Source organism: Equus caballus, chromosome 1 (genome assembly GCF_041296265.1).
Source record: "Equus caballus isolate H_3958 breed thoroughbred chromosome 1, TB-T2T, whole genome shotgun sequence".
Classification (NCBI taxonomy): domain Eukaryota; kingdom Metazoa; phylum Chordata; class Mammalia; order Perissodactyla; family Equidae; genus Equus; species Equus caballus.
The window spans coordinates 41535247-41558458 of NC_091684.1; the positions used below are offsets into that span (position 1 = coordinate 41535247).

Below are 23212 nucleotides of genomic sequence, written 5' to 3' on the forward strand. Positions count from 1 at the left end.
GGCACATATTAAAAGCTATACAAGTGTTTGTTGAACAAAATGCAGTTAAGTTCTTGTCCATTTGTCAGTTACATTACCTTACAGGTATGCCACATGACATCATAGCTAATTAAATACTCAAATTGTATTTGCATGAATCAGATGGAATTTTATCAGTTTATTAACCAATATGATAAAGATTTAATTGTAAGTTTCTGTACCTGAGTCTCTCCCTCAAAACTATGACAGGCACAGCACGCGGGACTCAAGCTTTGGCTACAACTCTAGTGAAGAAGATGAACAGGCTTTAATTAACAGCAAATTCAATAGGTATCAAAAGGGTAGGTGCCAGGAAAAGGAAGTTATTTTGACCCTAAATTGTGTTGATAAATCTATAGTATCCACATTGGTCACACCACCCTTAAAGCGTATATTCCATTCTAGATTACACGCTTAATCAAGTTACACAGACTTAATCTGTGTAGTTCCACTGGCGAGAATGAGAACAGTGTATAAAAGTTATAGGGGAAAAGACTTAGGCTCAGTAAAAGGAAGAACTAACACTGAAGAGCTCTCCAAATGTGAGATGGGCTTCCTGAACAGTTACTAATTCCATGTCACTGGGAATGGTCACTTTAATGACCAGTTGGTAGGACAGTTATGATCACAACTACCACAATTATTTACTAAATACTTATGATGGCTGTTCCAGATCCTTTACATACATTATCTTCAATCCTCTCACCAACCCTATAATGGAGTCACTATCTCCACTGCATAGGTGAGGAAACTCAGGCCCAGAGAGGTTAAATAAATTGCCCAAGAGCCAGCCCCAGTAGCCTAGTAGTTAAGTTCGGGGCACTCCACTTCGGTGGCCTGGGTTCAGTTCCCAGGTGTGAACCTACACTGCTCTGTTAGTGACCATGCTGTGCTGGAGGCCCATATACTAAACAATAGAGGAAGACTGGCACGGATCTTAGCTCAGGGTGAATCTTCCTCAGAAATAAATAAATAAATAGCCCAAAACACACAGCTAGTAAGCAGCAAAGCTATGATTTGATCCAGGTCCTCTAATTCCATAGCACACATTCTTTCTACAATTCCACACTGCCTTTGGTTGAAGATTCAATGATATTTAATATTCCTTTCAATTCTGAAAGAGTGTGATTCCTTGAAATTAGATCTTCCTAGATATATATCTAGATCTTCCATAACCAATTCTCTAACACCGGAGCAGGTGTCTTTATCAAGGAAAAAGATGCATGTATCTTACCTTTCTTAATGTTGGTTTGTTACCTCTGTGAGACAGATGTGTTCCAAAATAACAAACCACCCAGTGTGTCAATAGACAATGAAATTAACAATAAATTGGACTATGCAGAACACGTATGGAGTTTCTGACTCCTGAATTTACTTCCTAGAGAGTGAGATTTAAAAAAAGAGGTAAAATGTTTTTTTCTCTTAATAAAAGTAGCTCTACATAAGTAGAGATAAATCTATGTCCCAACCTCGCCACTCTTCCTCTTTGGCTAACTCTCAATTAAAACATGATTCATGAGAATCTGTGTGAGCATTTTTAGAATTTGTTACAGTAATCTCTCACCAACTGGGGGTGGTGATGGTTATATTCCTGAAAAGTGCCACGTTAGATAAAACCTTCATTGGCAATTTCAAGGTTTCACAGAAAATAGGGAATTTACAAGAGAATAAAACAATAAAATTGATAATAAAGCAGAAAAGAATCTTTTCCCTCAGTTGTTCATGAGCTCACATTCTGAAAGCCATGATCTGCTCGAGAAGATGGGGTTTATTTTATATTAACCACACTTCTTTTTTTAAAGTTCTTGATGCACCCTTACTGAATTGATATTTAATGCTTTCTTGTATTTGCTTTCTCACTGCTATCATTTTTGCAAGCCTTCACAACATTCTCAGTGGCCATTTGGTCTTTCCAGAAAAGAAGGGCATGACTTTTCTAGGCCCAGTCTCCTACTGTCATCCTCCACTCATCATATATCCAGAGGGTAGAGAATAGCAGATCTCCTCTTTCTCCACCCTCTGACTACAAGGTTGGGAAAGGGGTGGAGAGGAGGGCAGAGATAACCGTAGGTAAGTTCTTTGATTTAAAGGAACTAAATTCAACCATACATACATACACAGAGATCACAGATTTTAAAATTTAGGCATACAAATATGAAACCACATTGTGACAAAACCATGACTGGCCAAGTAGCAGTTGAAGAGTACACCACAAATCTTAGAAATCTTCATAAGTTAATGTTTTAAGCTATACTACCAAACCTAGAGTTCAAATTTAGTATTCATTTGTTGGTTCCAAAGAGGGAGAAAATTCAAACAAAAGTTCTCCCACATTCAGGTCAGAATGAATCACAGAATCATCAAATTATAAAGTTGGTAGAACTATCCCAATTTCAGAGGAGGAAACTCAGAAAGGCTAACTGACATGTGACAGGTCACAGAGCCCGCCCTCTCATTTAGGTCTTTAATAATTTAGAATTTCTCAAATACTCAATAATCTGCATCTTGCATGCTTCAAACTATTTTGACAGAGGCTGTGTTTGTTCCTCACCTACCCAACACTTTGTACTTGGCAATAATTTCTTGTATTGGGTACAGAAACAGAATTTGGGGATGAACATTAAATTGGCGTGTCATGAACACCATCTTCCTATGGAATGAGGAGGAAATGTCCCCCCATAGAGGTTTTTTTTTTTAAGATTTTATTTTTTTACTTTTTCTCCCCAAAGCCCCTTGGTACATAGTTGTATATTCTTCATTGTGGGTCCTTCTAGTTGTGGCATGTGGGACGCTGCCTCAGCATGGCTTGATGAGCAGTGCCACGTCCGCACCCAGGATTCGAACCAACGAAACATTGGGCCGCCTGCAGTGGAGCGCCTGAACTTAACCACTTGGCCACGGGGCCAGCCCCATCCCTGCAGATGATTTTTAGTTATCTTCTGCTTTTGGCTTATGAGTGTGAGTTCGTGTGCTGGAAATCCTTGATTCACTCAAGTGAAGAAATATGATTATTCATTCTCCCTTCTCAAAAACCCCTCAAACACTTACTGTATTTCATGGCTTTAGACATCATTCACTTAAATTGTTTTCCTGTTTACTTCCAGGAGTCCCAAGGAAGGGATGGGGGAGGCTCCTTACTAGCCTACGAGGACAGCATGATAATAAACTATGGAAAGCCAGTTTATCTAGCATAAGAAGGACTGAATGAAAGATGGATCAGAATGTGGAAGGAACACTGTCCAGCCAGAGGTTCAAGAATAACTAGACAGAATTCTAATGCTTTCAGCTGGTTAAGAATCGTTATGGGCTCTGGCCCTGTGCCTGAGTGATTAAGTTTGCATGCTCTGCTTCAGTGGCCCTGGGTTTACCGGTTCGGATCTTGGGCACAAACCTCCACACTACTCACCAAGCCATGCTTTGGTGGCATCCCACATAGAAAAGTTAGAATGACCTACAACTAGGATATACAACTATGTACTGAGGCTTTGGGGAGAAAAAAAAAGAGGAAGATTGGCAACAGATGTTAGCCCAGGGCCAATCTTCCTCACCAAAAAAAGCATACTAAAAAAAAAGAATCTTTTCAGCTTTTTGCAAAACACCATGAAGAAGAAAACACTGTTGAGGAGTCAACCTCTTTGACTCCTTTCCTTTACTATCCCTTTTTCTGATCCCTTGTTTACCTGCGAACTCAGAAGACATAAAGAAATGGGTGTGTGGCATACCTCTGGCACTGGGCCTTATTCAGGCATTCAAAGCTCTTAGAATGTTCTAGTATTTAAACTTGATAAACAGAGACTAGAAAGTAGAAAGTAAAAGTAGAAAAGGTTTGTGAAACTATCAGGTATACTATTTTGAAGTTGAATGGGACTTTGAGCACTGATAGTATACTTGTTTCCTGCACTTTTGTAACTCAAGTTACAGACTTTGCTTTCTTTTTCTTACCCTTCTGTTTTTGTTTTTCTGGTTCCAAAACACTGACAATAAAAAGGCAGAGGGATCAATTTTTTTTTTTTTAGGAAGATTAGCCCTGAGCTAACATCTGCTGCCAATCTTTCTCTTTTTGCTGAGGAAGACTGGCCCTGAGCTAACATCCTCCTCCACCCCATATGTGGGATGCCTACTACAGCATGGCTTGCCAAGCGGCACCACGTCCACAGCTGGGATCCGAACTGGGGAACTCCGGGCTGGGCCGGCAAAGCAGAACGTGTGAACTTAACTGCTGCGCCACCAGGCCAGCCGCAGGGAGAGCAATTTTAACGTTAGCTTGCCAGGGCACTACTGTTGGGCCTCTCTGTAGTGAAAGAAGGTCTAGTAGATAGCCCACTCTTAACATCTAAAATCAGCAAGTTTTGCCTTTGGAAGCTATGCATTCAGTTTCTGAACAGAATATATCATTTCTTTTGCTCAGTAAAATTCCCTCAATTTCAGGAGCATTTCCGTGAGTTGCACATAGTAAATATTTTTAACAACATGATGTGCTCAACTGAATTAAATTTTATATGAAGAATAGCAGCTCTGATATTATGATAGTCCCCAGGGATAATAAGAAGGTTGTAGTTGGCAAAGAAAAGATAAGACAGGCAAAGTATCGACCTCTAAAATCTCTAATCTGTTTCAGCATCTCACTTTTATCCATTGAATTAATTTCTTTTCCTTGCAAAAAGCCCACTCAGCAATCTGAGTAAGGAAGTTTTCCCTACAAAAATAATGAATGCGGATGAAATATAGGATAAACCTCTAGCTTTAAAAAATATATATCAATAGCTCTATGAGGACGTGCATTTTTATAAGATGTGTTAGTCTTTAGAACTCCATGAGAGCAAGGACCATAGGCTCAATAAATGGCTCATATTAGACAGATGGGAACTACAGCCAATATTAATGATGGTCTTTAGTGAACTGAGAAATATCCAGAGAGTTATTTTCATGGATTGATCAATATTTTAAACTCAATTGTCTAGGGGTCACAAAGATGGAATCTTATAGGTTTTATAGAACTAACCTAAATGATTTATAGACTGCTAATCAGTAACACTCGGCCAGAGGTGCATATTAAGATTAAGAATGAAGGAACCAAGAGGTCAAAGAGACAAAGAGGCATGGCCTCTTCACAAGTCAGAGAAGATAAACATTCTCAGACAAGATGCCATGGTGGAAAACTTGAGAGGTGGAGTCTTCATGCAGACACTAAGGAGATATGAAGGAATCTTTGTCCTTACAGCCTTCTGTAAATGCGAGAAGATCACTTCATAGTATAATGAAACTATCATCCCAGGTAGTAGAAGAGCATGTTTATTGAGCACTTGCTAAGTGCCAGGCATAGAGCTCACCACTTTACTCACATTGTCTTATTTAATTCTCACTGCACCTCCACGGTATGTGTACTGTTATTGTGCCCACACTAAAGATAAGAAAATTGAGTCTAGGGAGCTTAATTACTTGCCCAAAGTCATAGAACTACTAAGTAACAGATCTCACATTCAAACCCAGGTCTGTTGGGCTACAATGTCCATGTTCTCAAACCTTATGGATAGCAAGACTCACTTTGATGGGACTGGTCTCTGGACACATCAGGAACAGACCTGTTAAGACAGGAGAATAATATAATTATGGTCAGTAAAATGGTTTGATTCCACGAGTCCTGTCTTTAAATCTTTTGTCTTTCCTTCCTCTCCCCCCACCCTCCCCACCCCAGTCAGGTTAAATCTACAGGAATGGAGCCTGAAGAGTCCCATTAGATATGTCAGATTTGGGGGGGAAAGTCAATTAATTAAAATATTTGTTGAGCTCCTCCTATGTCCTGGGCATTCTCTTTCCAAGAGAAGTTCACATCTGATAGGAGAACACAGAAACTTAAACTCCAATTCTAATTCTGTGAGATGAGTACTACACCATTGCTAAGCACAGTAAATTATGGGAGCTAACAGAACAGATTCAAATTTCAGTGCATTTGTGCTTAGAAAATAAAAGATCTCAAATTCTTGTCCATTTTAGTTTTACATATGCTTCAAGGTTACAAGTTATTCTGGGTAATAGAGAAACAGAGGGGGGAAAAGGGTTTATGTAATCTTAATTTTTAAAATATTAAGCACCAGCACACATTATTTTCCAAATACTTTCAAGGGCATTTTCCTAGAATCAGGTAAATGAGAGCAAGCAAGTGACCTACTTACAGCAAAAAATGCTCCAGGTTATAAAGGACGGGAAGCCAAGTGCATCCTGAAAACCACAGCATCTGGTCTGGTTTCATGCTTCATCTATCAATCTGCTGTCACAGGAATTGAGAATTAATGTTTTAACTACTGTTTCTCCTATTTTGGCTGATAATTCATATCTTTGTTATTCTTAGCTTATGCCTCCCATCTCCTTTCTCATTTAAAAAACCACACAGAAGAGCATTTAAGAAGCTCCCAAATGAATCCTAGGAAGATTACTCTTTCATCTATTCCTCAACACTTTTGATAATGAGGCTACAGTGTTAGACATCTTCCCAAACAATTCCTTGTTTTAACCAATCCTGGTTATTCACATATAGTATCACTTGAACAGTATATTTTCAGTACTATATTAAAGCTAAACAACAAAATAGCGTGGGTTTAAAATAAATTTCTAAGTTCTAGAAAACATTTGATAGCATAAACTGCAAAAAAAATGCACAGTTGGCAGTAGTGCTCGAGAAAAAGGATTATGTAGCAATTGAAGATTATTTGTGGATTAGTGCTACTCTGATAACATGAGGAAATTACATATACACTCAATTTTATATATACTCATTTTAAATAATGTGTAAAGTTTAAAAACATATAAACATGAAAATTAGATTTACAACAAAATGTTCTTTGAACTTCACAGTTGTGTATTTTAGCTCTCTGTGCTTTTTATAGAATGGAGCTATCAATTCATCTTTCCACTCCTCCAATCTGTTGAAATTTTAATTTTCCATTACTTTTGCCTTGGTTCCATCTTATCTTTCTATTGGAGCTTCAAGCACTTAATCTTGGTCTTTCTCAGTGCTTTCATGGCTTCAGGTACAACTTCATATTCTTGCTTTACTTTTCTTTCTCCACCCATTCTATTTAACTTAACTTGTCAAAATAATAATTAACGTTATTCTTTTCTGACGAAATATTTTAAAAAGAACCAAGGTTACTAAGTGACTATTATACTAGCATAATTACTGCTATATAATTTTATCTATTTGTTGGAGTTCTGCTCTTTAAATCACTGTCAAGTGAATCATTTCTAATAAGCAATGAATAGGATCAGGTTTATTGTGTTTACTTATCCAAAGATTTCAGATTTGTTTTTCCTTCCAAAGAGATTTTATTCTAAATTTCATCATGGGGCTTCCTTGCTTTGATTTCTTGATATATGCCAGCTGGCTTAATGGTTCAGCTGATCAGATCGGCTTTTTTGGACTGGGGCATTAGAGACTTTTGCAAAAATACATCTAAAATCATCACTGAGTGAAGCAGAGTTTCTCAAAGTGTGGCCCAAAACTGCCTATATCCGAATCATCTCAAAATGCAAATCCCTGGGCCAAAACCTAGAGCCATTAAGTGGGAGCTTCTAAGGCTGGGACTTGAGAATCTGCATTTTGCCAAGTTGTCCAACAGAATAGACGCACAACGAAATTTGAGAACCCTAATCTAAGGAATCCCTTCCCTTCAGGGTCTGGTGCATTGACTGACCTTGGCTGCAGAGGAAACTAACCACACCCCCCAACTCTAACAAAAACAAAACAAAATTCAGTTCCATGTGGGGAGAACTGCCATAAACTGTTTTATAAGGTATTGGTTAGAAAAAACCTTTCTATAATAAATACAATAAGTATTTTTAATATCTTGATTCTAACAATCACAGAGGGAAGGCCTAGAAAGTCTATTTTTAAAAATCTGTTATTATAATTTCCTGATTAATATTACACATAATGAATTATTTATTGAGCCCCTACTGTGGGCCAAATATGGTGTTTTGTGCTGCCAGGGATTATATAAAGCTATCCTGGGATGAAAAGCATATGTTCACTCGGCTCTATTCTGGAAGAACCTAGTTGATTTAGTGATTGCTGGAAATGAGCGAGCATGACATGTGGGAAGGCAGTAATTTGATGTCTTCAGGCCTGGACATAGGAGGCTTCCTAAGGATTTGCTAAATGAAAATTAGGTTCAAAAGGTATAAATATAGGCACTTGGTTTATAGTAAAACCATTCAAAAAAGGATGAGCAAGCCACATTTATTTGGGGGCATGTAGACTCTTTACGGTCAGTCTTGATTACCGTATCCAACAATTTCCTTTCCTGTGCAGTCATTCCTCAGGTATTAGGCAGACGAATTGAGACTAGATGCAACCATATGGAGAGCTCTACCTCATTCTAGAGTTCACTTAGAAGGTCCCTAGTAGAGTGACCTACTCCTCATGGTTTGCCTGAGACTTTCCCTCTTTTAGCATTGAAAATCCTATGTCCCCAATATCCCCTTAATGTCAGACAAACTGGGTCGGTTGGTCACCCTGGTACTTAGAGTAAGGCAGGTGAGGTTCTTAAGTGACCCAGTTTCACTCAGTGAATGATGGAAATCCATTGCCATCTTGCATTCCTCAGCTCATTTTCCATATCAGTAGATGTGATTACCCTAGTGGGCCCCAAAACCTAAAGTTCTTTCCTTCAGTAACCTCCACCTTTTACCTCTGCCAAGGTATGTTCCAATGAGCATCCTAAGCAATGACTCAGATTGAGGATCATCCTGAGGGACCCTGTGGAGAATCTTCTAAGACTGCTAAGACTTGTGTTTTTTTGTAAACATTGTCCTGGTCTCATAACCATCCTGTTCTTCTCAAAGTTTTATCTCTTTCTCTAAATAATCAGTCTAGTATTCCCAAAGCTAGCTTCATAACAACTTTTTTAAAAATTATATTATGAATGTACACATATACATAGCCAGAAAGACATGGATGTAAAACATGAGCCACTTACAGTATTAAATTCCATTTTGATTCTTGTCAATGAACCCAATCATAGTTTTTAAACATTCATGCATCTCGTCATCCCATCCTTACCCTTTAAAGCCTTATGATTTTGTCATTTCATGGCCTTACCTCCATCAAGTAGATTTTTAAATTTAACTGGAATGAAATTACTGTTTCAAAGAGAAAATGTAAAGTGCACGTTTTGAAGTAGATTTAGGTTCCAATGAAATTTTGCACTTATCAGGTATATGAATTTAGGAAAGTTTCTTTTTCTAGGCTTTAAGATTTGCTTATCTATAAAAAGGGAGAAAATAATGGCTATTTTAGAGAACTGGGGGGGGGTGGGGGGGTTTGAGGAATTTAGATTTTAAATTTGAACCACATAGAAACACATTGCTTGACACCTAGTAGACATTCAATTAACCATAGCTATTACCCTCACTACAATATCATAAGTTTCTAACAACGGTAGCATTCACTAAATCCAACAGTCAGGCTGCAAACTTTTACCCATCAAAGATGATGCCTAAAGCAGAAAGGCACAAACTGCCTTCCCAAGGACGGTGGGGAGAGGAACTGTCTCATTACTTCATAGTCTCACAGCCTCTATCTGAAGGAAGTGATGCTTCTTATATCTGGGGACAGTGTCTAATGTCATCTCGCCCCCTGGCAGTCTGTGTGCTCAGGAGGCACTGGCTTTCAAGTGTGGCCCCTTGGGACTTCTTGTGTCACGTCTCTCATTCTGGAAAGGGGAAGAGGTAAAAGAAAAAGGGAAGTCACCGAAATGCAAAACCTGTTACCAGATGTCCTATTCCGTCCTGACTACCGGGCCTGCCTGGGTGGGCTGCAGAGTCGTTTCGCTTAAGGATTTTCAGGCGCCACCCCCAGGTGTTTGTCAGAGCAGAGATGGGGGAGGAGGGTAAGCTCACCCCAGAAACTGAAAGGCAGATGGTGAAGGGTGGGGGGTGCCCATGCGCGTCAGCGCTTTGGCTAAAGGACAGACAGAACAGCAGCGTGCGGGTTCGCACCGGGAGCCTGAGGGGGTGAGAGGCGGGAGTAGAGATCAAGCAAAGAGTCAAGAGAGAACGTCTTTGCGGGGGACACAGAGCATTTCTTTGCGCTCTCAAAAAGGCTCCCCGACTTGTCAGTGTTGCACCCGGAGCCCGCAAGCACGGCAGGTACTTTATAGAGAGAGGCCTGCCCTATTTCCATCTCCGAGATTCAGTAGCTAAACTCAGAGCCCTGGCGAAAGCTGCGGGCAAACAGCGGCTTCGCGGAAAGCCTCAGTCCGGCACACAGCAGGTGAAGCATCCGGCGCGCAGCCTCGCTCCCGCCCACTCCCCGAATCTGTCCTAAGACCCGGAAATGCGCCCTCTGCGCGCCCACGGCCGCGGGCCGCGCACGCTGGCTGCGAGGGGGCGGGCCGCGGCTCCTCCGGAAGCGATCTCCCCAGGCAGCGTTTGCTTCCTGTGTGAGGCTGGCTAGGAGCTCCTGCTGCCGCTCTTTCTGCTCCCAGGTGAGTTGCAAGTTCTTGCTGGTCCCTGTGGCATGGTTGTCGGGTCCCGCTGAGCTTCTTTAGGGACCAGCTTGGATTTGGAAAGCTGAGCAGGAAAGGTCACCTCTCTTTCCTCCCACGCTCTGCCTCCGTGCTGCCCCTCAGCTTCCCGCAGCCCTTGCTATACAGCGGATTAATCTCCAAGGGCGTCCCGGGCCTCGCCTTGGCTTCCGGCCCGGCCCGGCCTAGTCCCTTCGGTCACCGTTGGCTCTGCCTTCATGAGTTATGCCGTTTCCGAGGGAATCTGTAGAGGCAGCCAGGTCACTGCGGGGGTTTGTGGTCGCCCCAGGCGACCCCAGAACCAGGGTCCTAGGCGAAGGGGTCTGTATTGAACCGGGTCTGACTGTCGCACAGGCCCTGCTACCGCTTAGTGCAAAAGCTGAGCTTGTTCTTCAGGCCTGGGCACGCTTTCGCAAGGATAGTGATGTTAATAATAACCTGTCCTTTATGTGAAGGTTGGGAGGCCTGTTATAGGCTGTGTTCATAGGGCCTTAATGTCTGCGAAACTGGGACTTTGGGATTGAGAAAAACTTTGCAAAACATTGCAGTGAATTAAGAGAGAAATACTATATATGAACACTGTACTCTCTGCGCTTAACCTGTCAGTAAATTGCTCATTGAGTAGTACGAGTTCAAAGTTTTCTACCCTGAAATGGACATCTCTTTAAAATGAAACTAGCTGGTATCATGTTTGCCTGACAGATAACGCTGAATTACAGTGTTTCGCGATATTTCTTAGTTGTACGTAGCACCATCTATGTTTATGTACATATGTATATTTATTTTGTTGATCCTAATGTTTATGCAGAATTAAAATACGTTCCCTACTATTGTATGCACATGCAGCCTTTATTGCATATTCTGCTCTAATGGTATTGTTACTCTAACGGCCTTACATGGTGGGTGTATCAATGTCAAATGAATGACAGATGAGTGTACAATAAAGTATATACAATTACAACCTACAAGTAGAAGTTTCAGTTTCATTTCAGGATTTTGAAGTCAATTTAAAAGATGGACTACTGTTTTAGAAGTGGCGACAGGTCTGGAGTACTGTATTACGGTTAATAATTTAAGTATAGAAAAATATATAGTCAACAGAGGTTTTGTGTCTTGGTATTTTTATAGGCTTAAAAATTATTGTCTTGTTTACTGGGATGTACAGATAGTTATCAGCCCTAGTTGTTCAGGTAGTTCAGTGAGCATCCAGTAGATGGCAGTTTTATCACTACTAACTCAAACTTTCAATCAATGAAAACGTTTTATTCGAATATCACTAGTTTTCACAGACTAAATAAGACCCTTATTTTGCTTATTGGTTTATTTTCATCTATGAATAATAGATACCACATGATAATACCACATATCCCAACTGCATTTCCAAATTCGCTCTGTTGGAATAAAGGCTAAAGTCAATTTTTAACTTCCTATAAGAGGTTCCAATATTGTTAACCCATCTTTAGGAATTCACGCTGATGGAAGAAAGCACACCTTGCTTTGTTGCATGAGGAGAGATTTTAATTAGGTGGCTTCTCCCTATATGTTAAAAATATAATTAGTATAATAACCAAACTGTGCATTCCTTGACTAAAGTAATTGTATCTTAGCCATTATTGTTTGCTTAGTATATGATAGACATTATATGCACATGTTCAGCAAGTGCTTTTTTGTATGAATTCGATCACTTAATGTCCCTAGGCCAAAGTTTCTGAAATGAAGTGAAGGCTTACTATTATTTAATTGTTAAGTTTAAGTTAAATAATGTACTGTTGTGAAGTGAATGGCCCCTAGCAGTGGAGAAGTGTGGAACCCTTGACTTTTCTTTTGGAAGTCATTCAGAAGTCTGCCATCAGTTCTGCTGGAATGATTGAATGGAAGGTTTTCTGCAGTTGCAGTTTATCTGTTGAACACCTCATTATTGAATAGCCTGTCTTTTGTATGACAGTTATAAAGATGGGTAAGATATAAATTCTGTTTATAAGGATTTAAACTCTAGTTGAGTAGAATTCATATCACATAAGTTCAATAATAGGGCCAAATGAATAATATAGAGGATTTGTATGATTTAAAGCCTTCATGGAGCAGGTAAAGTTGGTTTTTGAAGTTTGGGTAGAATTTGATTAATCCTAGATGAATGGGGAGAAATGGCCCATCCAGGGTACCACACAACTTTGCTGGAGGGGAAATACACATGGCATTTTCAGATGCCAGTGACTCCAGCTATTGAGAGTTCCTATTGAGAAGTTGTGAGAAGTAAAATGCTTAGAAGTTACTCTTTGGGGCTAGATTGGGATAGTCATTGCTTGGAAATTCTGTAAATAAAGGGAAAGCTTTGGGGTCTTTTTGTTAGGGAGGAGTATATACTCTTGAGTGGAGGGGAGATATCTAAGAGGAATTTAAAAATTGTTGGAGCTATTCCAGTGAGAGGAAATTGAAGAGGATCTCTGAGTAGTAGTAGTGAGAAGAGAAACGATTTTAGAGCTGGAAGGACCAGGGATGTTAATATGCAGAACCTGATTTTTACCTGTTACAGAGCTATCTGTACCAATTCTGATTTATTTCTTTTCACATGAGTGCAACATAGATACTCTCTTTTCTTCATATTGCGTAGCACTCAGCACAGTTCTGTGCTGAGAGTATAATGGCATTATTTGAAGCTGAGATCCTGTCTCCCAAAATGTGATAAGCACATCATCTCTCACAAGCTTATTCTTCTGGGTAGTTATTGTCTTTGACAGGGGTCTGCATGCCTCCTGCAAGCGTAGCTGTGATCAGTGTAGCTGCTCACAGATATATCTAAAATAGGCACTTTCCCTCCTTTTTTTCTTCTTTATCTTGGGTGAGTACTGTATTGTGGTTCAAAAATTTTTGAAGATTCTATTGCTTCATATTTAGCTGGGTTGGAAACAATAGGATGTTGTAAAAAAATTTTAATGTTACTTGTTAATTGGGAAAATGTTATGTTAAAATTTAAACAGGCCTTGAAAACCTTTAAAAGTAAGTATGAGGAAAAAGCAAGTCAGTTCACAGTTTGAATTTCACTCAAAAATTGCCTGGTATACATTACACTTAATAGAAGAAATTCTTACCATCACATTAGTAAAGTATTTCATTGTTGGGCTACCTTTCTTCCATTGGATTGGTGTTATTGTCATTGTTTTTCTAGATTCTCTGAAATAGTTACTTAAAAGCTGTTTAAATGAGTAAATACCTTAAGGTGTATACTGCGTTTTTCAAATAGAATTATTCTCTACTTAAATTATATGAGCTTTTAGAAAAGTTCATTAAGAATTCCCATAAATAAACGGTTTCTGATTTGTTTCTTCAGTTTCCAAGGGGAGCTTAAAATGTGTTTGTTTATTTAACATTTAAAAATCTATTTCTCCTTAGACTAAAGCACTTTTTTAAGGTAGGTCATGTTGAATTTGACTAGAAGTTAGTTTTTCGTGCTTAGTTTAAGCTAATTATCAATCTCTCAGTTTTAATGAATCTAGTTATTACCTTGTGACATTTCTGTTTGTTTTTTAAGGTTAACAATCAACATGGTACATGCTGAAGCCTTTTCTCGTCCCTTGAGTCGGAATGAAGTTGTTGGTTTGATTTTTCGTTTGACACTATTTGGTGCAGTAACATACTTTACAATCAAATGGATGGTAGATGCAATTGATCCAACCAGAAAGCAAAAAGTAGAAGCTCAGAAACAGGTATGGTTAAAATATTTGAGGATCATTTTTCTTGTAGCCAGCAAATATTTTTCTATAAAACTAAGGATATAGTAGAATTATAAATTAGTGAGAAGTTCTATAAGACCCACATGAAGATGTATTTTTGTCATATTTCATTATTCCTAAAAGAGTATTTGTTTCTCAAATCCTTTTTGACTATGTAAGCAACTTATCAGAAGAAAAAATGAAGAATAAAAATATTACAGTATTTTTTTGTAAACATCCTCATTAGAATATTTTTGTCAGCTTATAAATGAAGGAATCTAGGTAAAGTTTTTCGAGAGACTGTAAACCAAAAAATGTGTCTTCAGTAAAGGTATTTTGCTTTGTATGACATTTGAAATGTGGATAATACTGACAATCTGTCAGTTTTAGACTTGCAAACTACACTAATTTCTAATTAAAGAATTGCTAAAAGATGTTATTATTAATATAAGTTTTAGTTTTTATTTTTTCAGCTACTTCCCTTTGTGATCATTTCCTTATTAGGATGATGTATTTTTTTTGGTTTTTATTCTTTCTCAAAAAAATATAAGCCTTATAGGAATCCTTCAGATTTTTCTTGCTGTTTGAGGACAAGATGTTCATATTCATGGAATTTTGGATTTCTTCTGTGAGTTGTGACATTGATGCATTTAGTAAACATTTATTGAGCTCCTAGCAAATGCTTGGTGCTAAGGATGAAAGATGAATAAATTTTGTTCTTTCAGAATGCTGTAGGCTAGTTTGGGAAATTGGGATATAAATAAGTGACTGTTTTACAGTGTTATGCATAGCTCTTAAATCAGTGAAAACCACAGTTTCATAAATACTGCTTTCTGTATATATATGAAAAGCAATTTGGAATTGTGAGTTTGTTCTTTGATTTTGATTGTAAAATAGTTGACTCAAGGTCTAAATTATGTCATCATATCAATCAATTCATAATATCAAATCAGTTTACTCTCAGGAATTATGACTGGTTTGGTTTTTAAAAAATTAGAGTATATCCGTGTGTCCCCCGAAGTGCAGCTTTCCCCCCCACCTGAATCATGAGAGTCAGTCTGAGGTCAAAATATTGATAAGTAAGATTTTCAGAATTTTTAAAAGCAGAGATATGACTTTTAAACAGGGAATTTTTGTCATTTATTTTCTTGGCATTTACGAGCCCCTAGAACACACATACAGAAGACATGGAGAAAGCCAAATATAGATATTTAAGTAATGTTTTAATGGATTGTTATCATTAACCTTTTACTGAAAACTCTGTGTATTGTATTGTTCTAAATATCAGGTCTATGAAGTATTAGGCACCCTGTCTGTCCTCATAGTGCCCATGGTAGGGAGAAAAGACTTGTCCGTGATAATATAAATTATAATAGTAAGTACCATATCCTAATTGCCTAATGAGTTGTATAGATAGAAACTATGGCATTTAGGGGAAACATTCACTAATAATTGAGGCAGTTGAGGATGGCTTCATGAAAAAGCTTGGCCTCTAGAATAGGCAAGGACAATTTTAAGTAGAAAGAAAATCATAAACAGAGTCATGGTGGGTGTAGGAATAATAAGACCTGTTAAAGGAACCGTAAATAGACTAGTCATGTTGGGATAGAGAGTTTATGCAACTAACTAGGAGAACCTGGAAGGAGGGGAGGTAAAGGACTAAATGGACCCAGAGTATAAAGTTAAAGAACAGAGCTCTACTTTTTTCCTTACTCAGTCCTTTTAATGTTTTGGTCAGTGGATAGAGGCTGATAAGAAATGCTCAGCATTTGAGAAGTCCATCATCAACTGAGAAGGAGGCATGCTTTTTGCTTGGCCCCAGGGCTATAGCTTCTCTGTTTTTCTGCCTCTTTTCCTTCCTTGCTTCCCTGGCCAACTATTGAAATATGCTATTGGCCAGTTGACGTCTTCTGTATAGGGAGTGGTAAACCATTAAAGATTTTTAAGTAGGTGGGTGCTGTGCAAAGCAATGTTTTAAGGATAATTTCCCTACAGTAATATATAGCAGGAATTGCAGTCAGTTAGACTGAAAGCAAGATCCCTTGATTATCGACTGCTATAGTCCTGGCAAAGACCTAGAATAAGTCCTTTGACAAAAGGAGTGGAAAGGGGGAAATAGACTAATAAGAATGAATACTGGAAGGACTGTGTGATGAGATGGGAAAAGAAAAAGGACGTCTTACGAATGAATCCAAAATTTGTCTGGAGTCCTCAAAGACTCATAGTGTCTGTTATAGAGGTTTAGGAACTGGTAGATAGAGCAGGGTTATGGAAAAGATGACATTTGATTTGGGCATATTGAGTTTGTGTTGATGGTAGGAATCTAGAGGCAAATGTTCAACCAGCAGTTGAAATTGTGAATCTAAATCTCAGAAAAAAAGTCAGTCTTTAGAGGTTCTTCATCAGATGCTCATAAGTAGTTGGACTCATTAGAGTAGTGAGTCTCACTGGGCTGCCCCAGGGTTATTCCCGTGTAGATATGTATCATTTGTGGAGTTGTCTCCAAACCACTCCTCCACTTTCCTCTTACAACCATCAAGATATATACATTCAGATATTTACTGAGAGCTTCTTATGTAATTGTCACTTGATAGATGGACTGTGTTGACAGTAATGAGGTCTGTAAAGGAGATCTTACAAAACATCATAAATAGTAGGCTGAAGAGTAAGCCTTCATTTAGCGACTGGGAAGATGATGTGAAGCCAGTGGAGAATGTATAGGTCAGTATGGGTAATTAGTTACCCGGACTGACCTTCCTGCTGAAAACAACTAAACAATCTAGATAAAATATTTTTTCAAATCTTCTTAAAGGCATTCATGAGCGAGTAAGAAATTCAGATTAAAAACTTACAGCAAATATTCAGAAAGATGAGCTTGATGGCCAGCTTTCACATTGGGAGAATTTGCTGAACCTAAAGACCCAAAAGAGCTTAGGATACAAAGCACAGGACCAATCCAAGGTAGAAAGTTTCAGACTGTACTCCCATAAATCTTTGACCCCAAAAGAGTACGCCCTGTGTAAGTAATTCAGCTAAAGACAAAGCTATATGAATGGTTTAAAAAGAGAAATTTAAGCCATATACTAGTTGAAGTGACGCATATAAAGTGTAGATAACAGAAAGTTTGAAAATAAAAGGATGATAAATGCATATACAGTACAAATACAAAGAGAAAGCTGGTTGAACAAAAGTAAACTTTAAGGCAACAATATTATTAGAGGAAATGAGGTTCATTACAGAATGATTAAAGATTCAATTCACCAGGAAATACAACATTTCTGTATTTATGTGCATCTATTAATGTAGCCTCAAAAATATATAAAGCAAAAAATTGATAGAACTACAGGGAGAAATAACATATCCATCATGATGGTGGGAGATTTTTAACGTTTCTTTCAATAATTGGTAGATGAAACATTTTTTAAAAATCAGTAAGGATGTGGAAGATTTAAACAAATAACAAGCTTTATCTAGTGGCCTTGTATAGTATATTGTACCCAAAACAAATGCAGAGTACATATCTCAAGCACACATGTAAGATTTGTGAAATTGAATCAAATGCTAGATATAAAGCAAATCTCAAGTTTCACAGTACTGGCAGCATATTTATTACCTTCCCTGGCTATAGTGCAGTACAGAGGGGATCATTAGAAACATCCAGTAAGTTTGGAAAATAGGAAACGTTTCTAAATAACTCCTAGGTAAAAGAAAACACAATGGAAATTAGAAAATATTTGTAATTGAGTTAAAGCTAAAATATTAGGTAGTATTTCGAGAGAAATTGATAGTCTTAAGTCTACATTAGAAAAGAAGGTAGAAATTTAGTAAAATAAGTATCCAATTTAAGCTGGATGAAAGATTTTTAACAATAAACCCATAGATAATGAAAGAATGAACATAATAAAGATAAGATAAATTCATAGAAAACAATGTACAATAGAGAAGAGAAATATAGGAAATGAATACACAATAGAGAAAATCAGTAAAACTAAAAGTTGGGTATTTGAAAAAGCTAAGAAAATTGACACTTTTGTAAAACCAATCAAGAAAAAAATGAAGCTGCCAATAAATATTACCAGGAAAGATAAATGAGACGTTAAAAGTAAGGACAGTTAGGGCTGGCCCCGTGGCCAAGTGGTTACGTTCGCGCGCTCCACTGCAGGCGGCCCAGTGTTTCGTTAGTTCGAATCCTGGGCGCGGACATGACACTGCTCATCAGACCACGCTGAGGCAGCATCCCACAAGCCACAACTAGAAGAACCCACAACGAAGAATACACAACTATGTACCGGGGGGCTTTGGGGAGAAAAAGGAAAAAATAAAAGAAAAATCTTTAAAAAAAAAAAAAAGTAAGGACAATAATTATGTCAATAAATTTGAAAACCTAGATGATATGGACAAACTCTTAGAAAAATATGAATTAGTGTAGCTGATCTAAGAATTAGAATACATGCATAATTAGTCCCATACTATGAAATAAATTAATATTGGAAATATACTTCCATAAAGAAAATTTTAGGCCCATGGAATTTTACTGGCAAATTCTAGCAACATTAAGTCAGAGTGTAGAAAAAGAGGTAACACTCACCAAACCATTTTATGAGGGTAGCATAACAACAATTCCAAAATTTGTAATGGGCTGTAATTTATCTCATGTGTAAATGAATGTAAAATCTTAAACAAAATATTAGCAAGCTGAATTCAGCAGCGTATTAAAAAAATAAGATATGACCAGTTGGATTTATCCCGCGAATTAAAGACTGGCTTCATTTGCGGGTAAAAAATAAATATAATGTTCTGTATTGACAGATTAAAGGACAAAACTATGATTATCTCAATAAATGCGGAAAAAGCTTTTGTTAAAATTAAACATTCATTCTTGGTTTTTAGAAGAGCTCTTAGTAAAATAGGAATAGAAGATAATGTCTTTAACCTAGTAAAATGATTTTATTACAGGAAACATACTTCATGGTAAAAAATTGAAAGCATTTCATTTATGATTGGGAGCAAGTCAAAGGAGCCTGTTGTTGTCACTTCTTTTAACCTTTTTTTGTCCTTTAAAAATTTTTTTTTATTGTGGTAGCATATATATAACATAAAATTTGCCATTTTAAACATTTCAAGTGTACAATTCAGTGGCATTAATTACATTTACAGTGTTGTGCAACCATTACCATTATCTTTTTTATAAATTGAGATATAATTGATGTATAACATTCTATAAGTTTAACGTGTACAATGTGTTAGTTTGATACACTTAACATATTGTAGTGTGATTACTGCAGTACTATTAGCTAACACCATTATCATGTCACATATATATCATTTCTGGGGGGTTTTTTGAGTTCATAAAAGTTTACATCATTGTGAAATTTCAGTTGTACATTATTTCTTGATTGTCACCATATAAGTGCTCCTCTTCACCCTCTGTGCCCACCCCACTCCCCCTGGTAACCACTGAGCTGTTTTCTTTGTCCATGTGTGTGTTTATATTCCACATAGGAGTGAAATCACCTGGTGTTTGTCTTTCTCAGCCTGGCTAATTCCCTCCAGGTCCATCCATGTTGTTGCAAATGGGATGGTTTTGTCTTTTTTTATGGCTGAGTAGTATTCCATTGTATATATATACCACATCTTCTTTATCCACTCATCAGTAAATGGGCACTTGGATTGTTTCCATGTCTTGGCTATTGTGTATAGTGCTGCAATGAACACAGGGCTCCATATGTTACTTTGGATTGTTGATTTCAAGTTGTTTGGGTAGACACTCATTAGTGGGATAGCTGGGTCATATGGTAGTTCTATTTTTAGTCTTTTGAGGAATCTCCATACTGTTTTCCGTAGTGGCTGCACTAGTTTGCATTCCCACCAGCAGTGGGTGAGGGTTCCCTTTTCTCTACGCCCTCTCCAACATTTTTTTAACAGGGGTAAGGTGGTATCTTAGTGTAATTTTGATTTGCTTTTCCCTGATGCTTAGTGATGTTGAACATCTTTTCATATGTTTATTGGCCATCTGTATATCTTCTTTGGAAAAATGTTCATATCCTCTGCCCGTTTTTTGATCGGGCTGTTTGGTTTTTTATTGTTCAGTTGTGTGAGTTCCATATATATTATGGAGATTAACCCCATGTCACATAAATGATTTGCAAATATTTTCTCCCAGTTGGTGGGTTGTCTCTTTGTTTTGGTTCTGGTTTCTTTTGCCTTGCAGAAGCTCTTCAGTCTGATGAACTCCCACTTGTTTATTTTGTCTTTCGTTTCCCTTATCTGAGAAGACATGGTATTTGAAAAGATCCTTTTTAGTTTGATGTCAAAGAGTGTACTACCTATATTATCTTCCATGAGTTTTATGGTTTCAGGACTTATCTTCAAGTCTTTGATCCATTTTGAGTTTATTTTTGTGTATGTGTGAGATAATGGTCTACCTTCATTCTTTTGCATGGCTGTCCAGTTTTCCCAACACCGTTTATTGAAGAGATGGTCTTTTCTCCATTGTGTGTTCCTGGCACCTTTGTGGAAGATTAGCTGTCCGTAGATGTACAGTTTTATTTCTGGGCTTTCAGTTCTGTTCCATTGATCTGTGTGCCTGTTTTTGTACCAGTACCATGCCGTTTTGATCACTATGGCTTTGTAGTACCTTTTGAAGTCAGGGATTGTGATACCTCCAAGCTTTGTTCTTTTTTCTCAGGATTGCCTTAACAATTCGGGGTCTTTGGTTGCCCATATGAATTTTAGGATTGTTTGTTGTATTTCCTTGAAGAATGTCATTGGGATTCTGATTGGGATTGCATTCATTGAATCTGTAGATTGCTTTGGTAATACAGACATTTTAGCTGTGTTTCTTCTTCCAATCCATGTGCGTGGAATCTCTTTCCATCTCTCTATGTCATTGTCAATTTCTTTCAGTAATGTCTTACAGTATTCATTGTATAAGTCCTTCACCTCCTTGGTGAAATTTATTCCTAGGTACTTTATTCTTTTAGTTGCAATTGTAAATGGAATTTTATTCTTGAGTTCTCTTTCTGTAGGTTCGTCATTAGAGTATAGAAAAGCAACTGATTTTTGTAAGTTGATTTTGTACTCTGCAACTTTACTGTAGTTGTTAGTTATTTCTATTAGTTTTCCGATGGATTCTTTGGGGTTTTCTATATATAAGATCATGTCGTCTGCAAACAGCGAGAGTTCCACTTCTTCACTCGTTACTTGGATTCCTTTTATTCCTTTCTCTTGCCTAATTGCTCTGGCCAAAACCTCCAGTACTATGTTGAATAAGAGTGGTGATAGTGGGTATCCTTGTCTCGTTCCTGTTCTCAGGGGGATGGCATTCAGTTTTTCCCCATTGAGTATGATGTTGGCTGCAGGTTTGTCGTATATGGCCTTTATTATGTTGAGGTAATTTCCTTTTATCCCCGTTTTGTTGAGTTTTTATCATAAATGGCTGTTGGATCTTGTCAAATGCTTTTTCTGCATCTATTGCGATGATCGTGGTTTTTATTCCTCATTTTGTTAATGTGGTGTATCACATTGATTGATTTGCAGATGTTGAACCATCCCTGTCTCCCTGGTATAAATCCCACTTGATCATGATGTATGATCTTTTTGATGTATTGCTATACTCAGGTTGCCAATATTTTGTTGAGGATTTTTGTATCTTTGTTCATCAGTGATACTGGCCTGTAGTTTTCCCTTTTTGTGTTGTCCTTGTCAGGCTTTGGTATCAGTGATATTGGCTTTATAGAATGTATTAGGAAGCGTTCCATCGTCCCTAATTTTTTGAAATAGTTTGAGAGGGATAGATATTAAATCCTCTCTAAAAGTTTAGTGGAATTCCCCTTGGAAGCCATCTAGTCCTGGGATTTTATTCTTTGGGATGCTTTTGATTACTGTTTCAATCTCTTTCCTTGTGATTGATCTGTTGAGATTATTTGTTTCTTCTTGATTCAGCTTTCGGAGATTGTAAGAGTCTAAGAATTTATCTGTTTCCTCTAGAATATCCATTTTATTGGCATTTGGTTTTTCCTAGTATTCTCTTATAATGCATTATATTTCTGTGATGTCTATCGTTATTTCTCCTCTTTCATTTCTAATTTTCTTTATCTGAGCTGTCTCTCTTTTTTTGTCAGTCAGGCCAGGGGTTTGTCAATTTTATTTATCTTCTCAAAGAACTGGGTCTGTTTCATTGACCCTTTCTACTGCCTCTTTTGTTTCAACAGCATTTATTTCTGCTCTGATTTTTATTATTTCTCTCCTGCTGACTTTGGGCTTTGTTTGTTCTTTTTCTTATTCAGTTAGGTGTAATTTGAGATTGTTCATTTGGGATTTTTGTTGTTTGTTAAGGTATGCCTGTATTGCGATGAATTTCCCTCTTAACACAGCTTTTGCTGTATCCCATATGAGTTGGTATGGTATATTTTCATTTGTCTCCAGATACTTTTTGATTTCTCCTTTAATTTCTTCAGTGATCCCTAGCTTGTTCAATAGCATGTTGTTTAACCTCCGCATCTTAGTCCCTTTCTCAGCTTTTTTCTTGTAATTAATTTCTAGCTTCATAGTATTGTGATTGAAAAAGATGCTTGTTATTATTTCAGTCTTCTTAAATTCATTGAGGCTTGCCTTGTTTCCCAACATATGGTCTATCCTTGAGAATGTTCCGTGTGCACTTGAGAAGAATGTATATTCTGCTGTTTTTGGATGGAGTGTTCTATATATGTCTCTTAAGTCTAACTGGTTTAGCTTTTCATTTAATTCCACTGTTTCCTTGTTGATTTTCTGCCTGGATGAGCTATCCATTGATGTGAGTGGACTGTTGAGGTCCCCTACTATTATTGTGTTATTATTAATATCTTCTTTTAGTTTTGTTATTAGTTGCTTTATGAACTTTGCTGCTGCTGTGTTGGGTGCATAGATATTCATAAGTATTATTTCTTCTTGATGGAATGTCCTTTTGATCATTACATACTG

The 23212-nt window shown here is 37.6% G+C and overlaps 1 protein-coding gene across 1 annotated transcript in view; it reads left to right on the plus strand.

Annotated features, from left to right (window-relative positions):
* The first annotated feature begins 9978 nt into the window (after positions 1–9978).
* The window catches only part of ATAD1 (ATPase family AAA domain containing 1), a 52728-nt gene continuing 39494 nt past the window's right edge, over positions 9979–23212 (plus strand). Inside the window, exons 1-2 of the mRNA XM_001503193.6 lie at positions 9979–10502; positions 14071–14245. Of these exons, the coding sequence (XP_001503243.3) occupies positions 14084–14245 (162 nt within the window). The 5' untranslated portion in view covers positions 9979–10502; positions 14071–14083. The remainder of the gene's footprint in view (positions 10503–14070; positions 14246–23212) is intronic.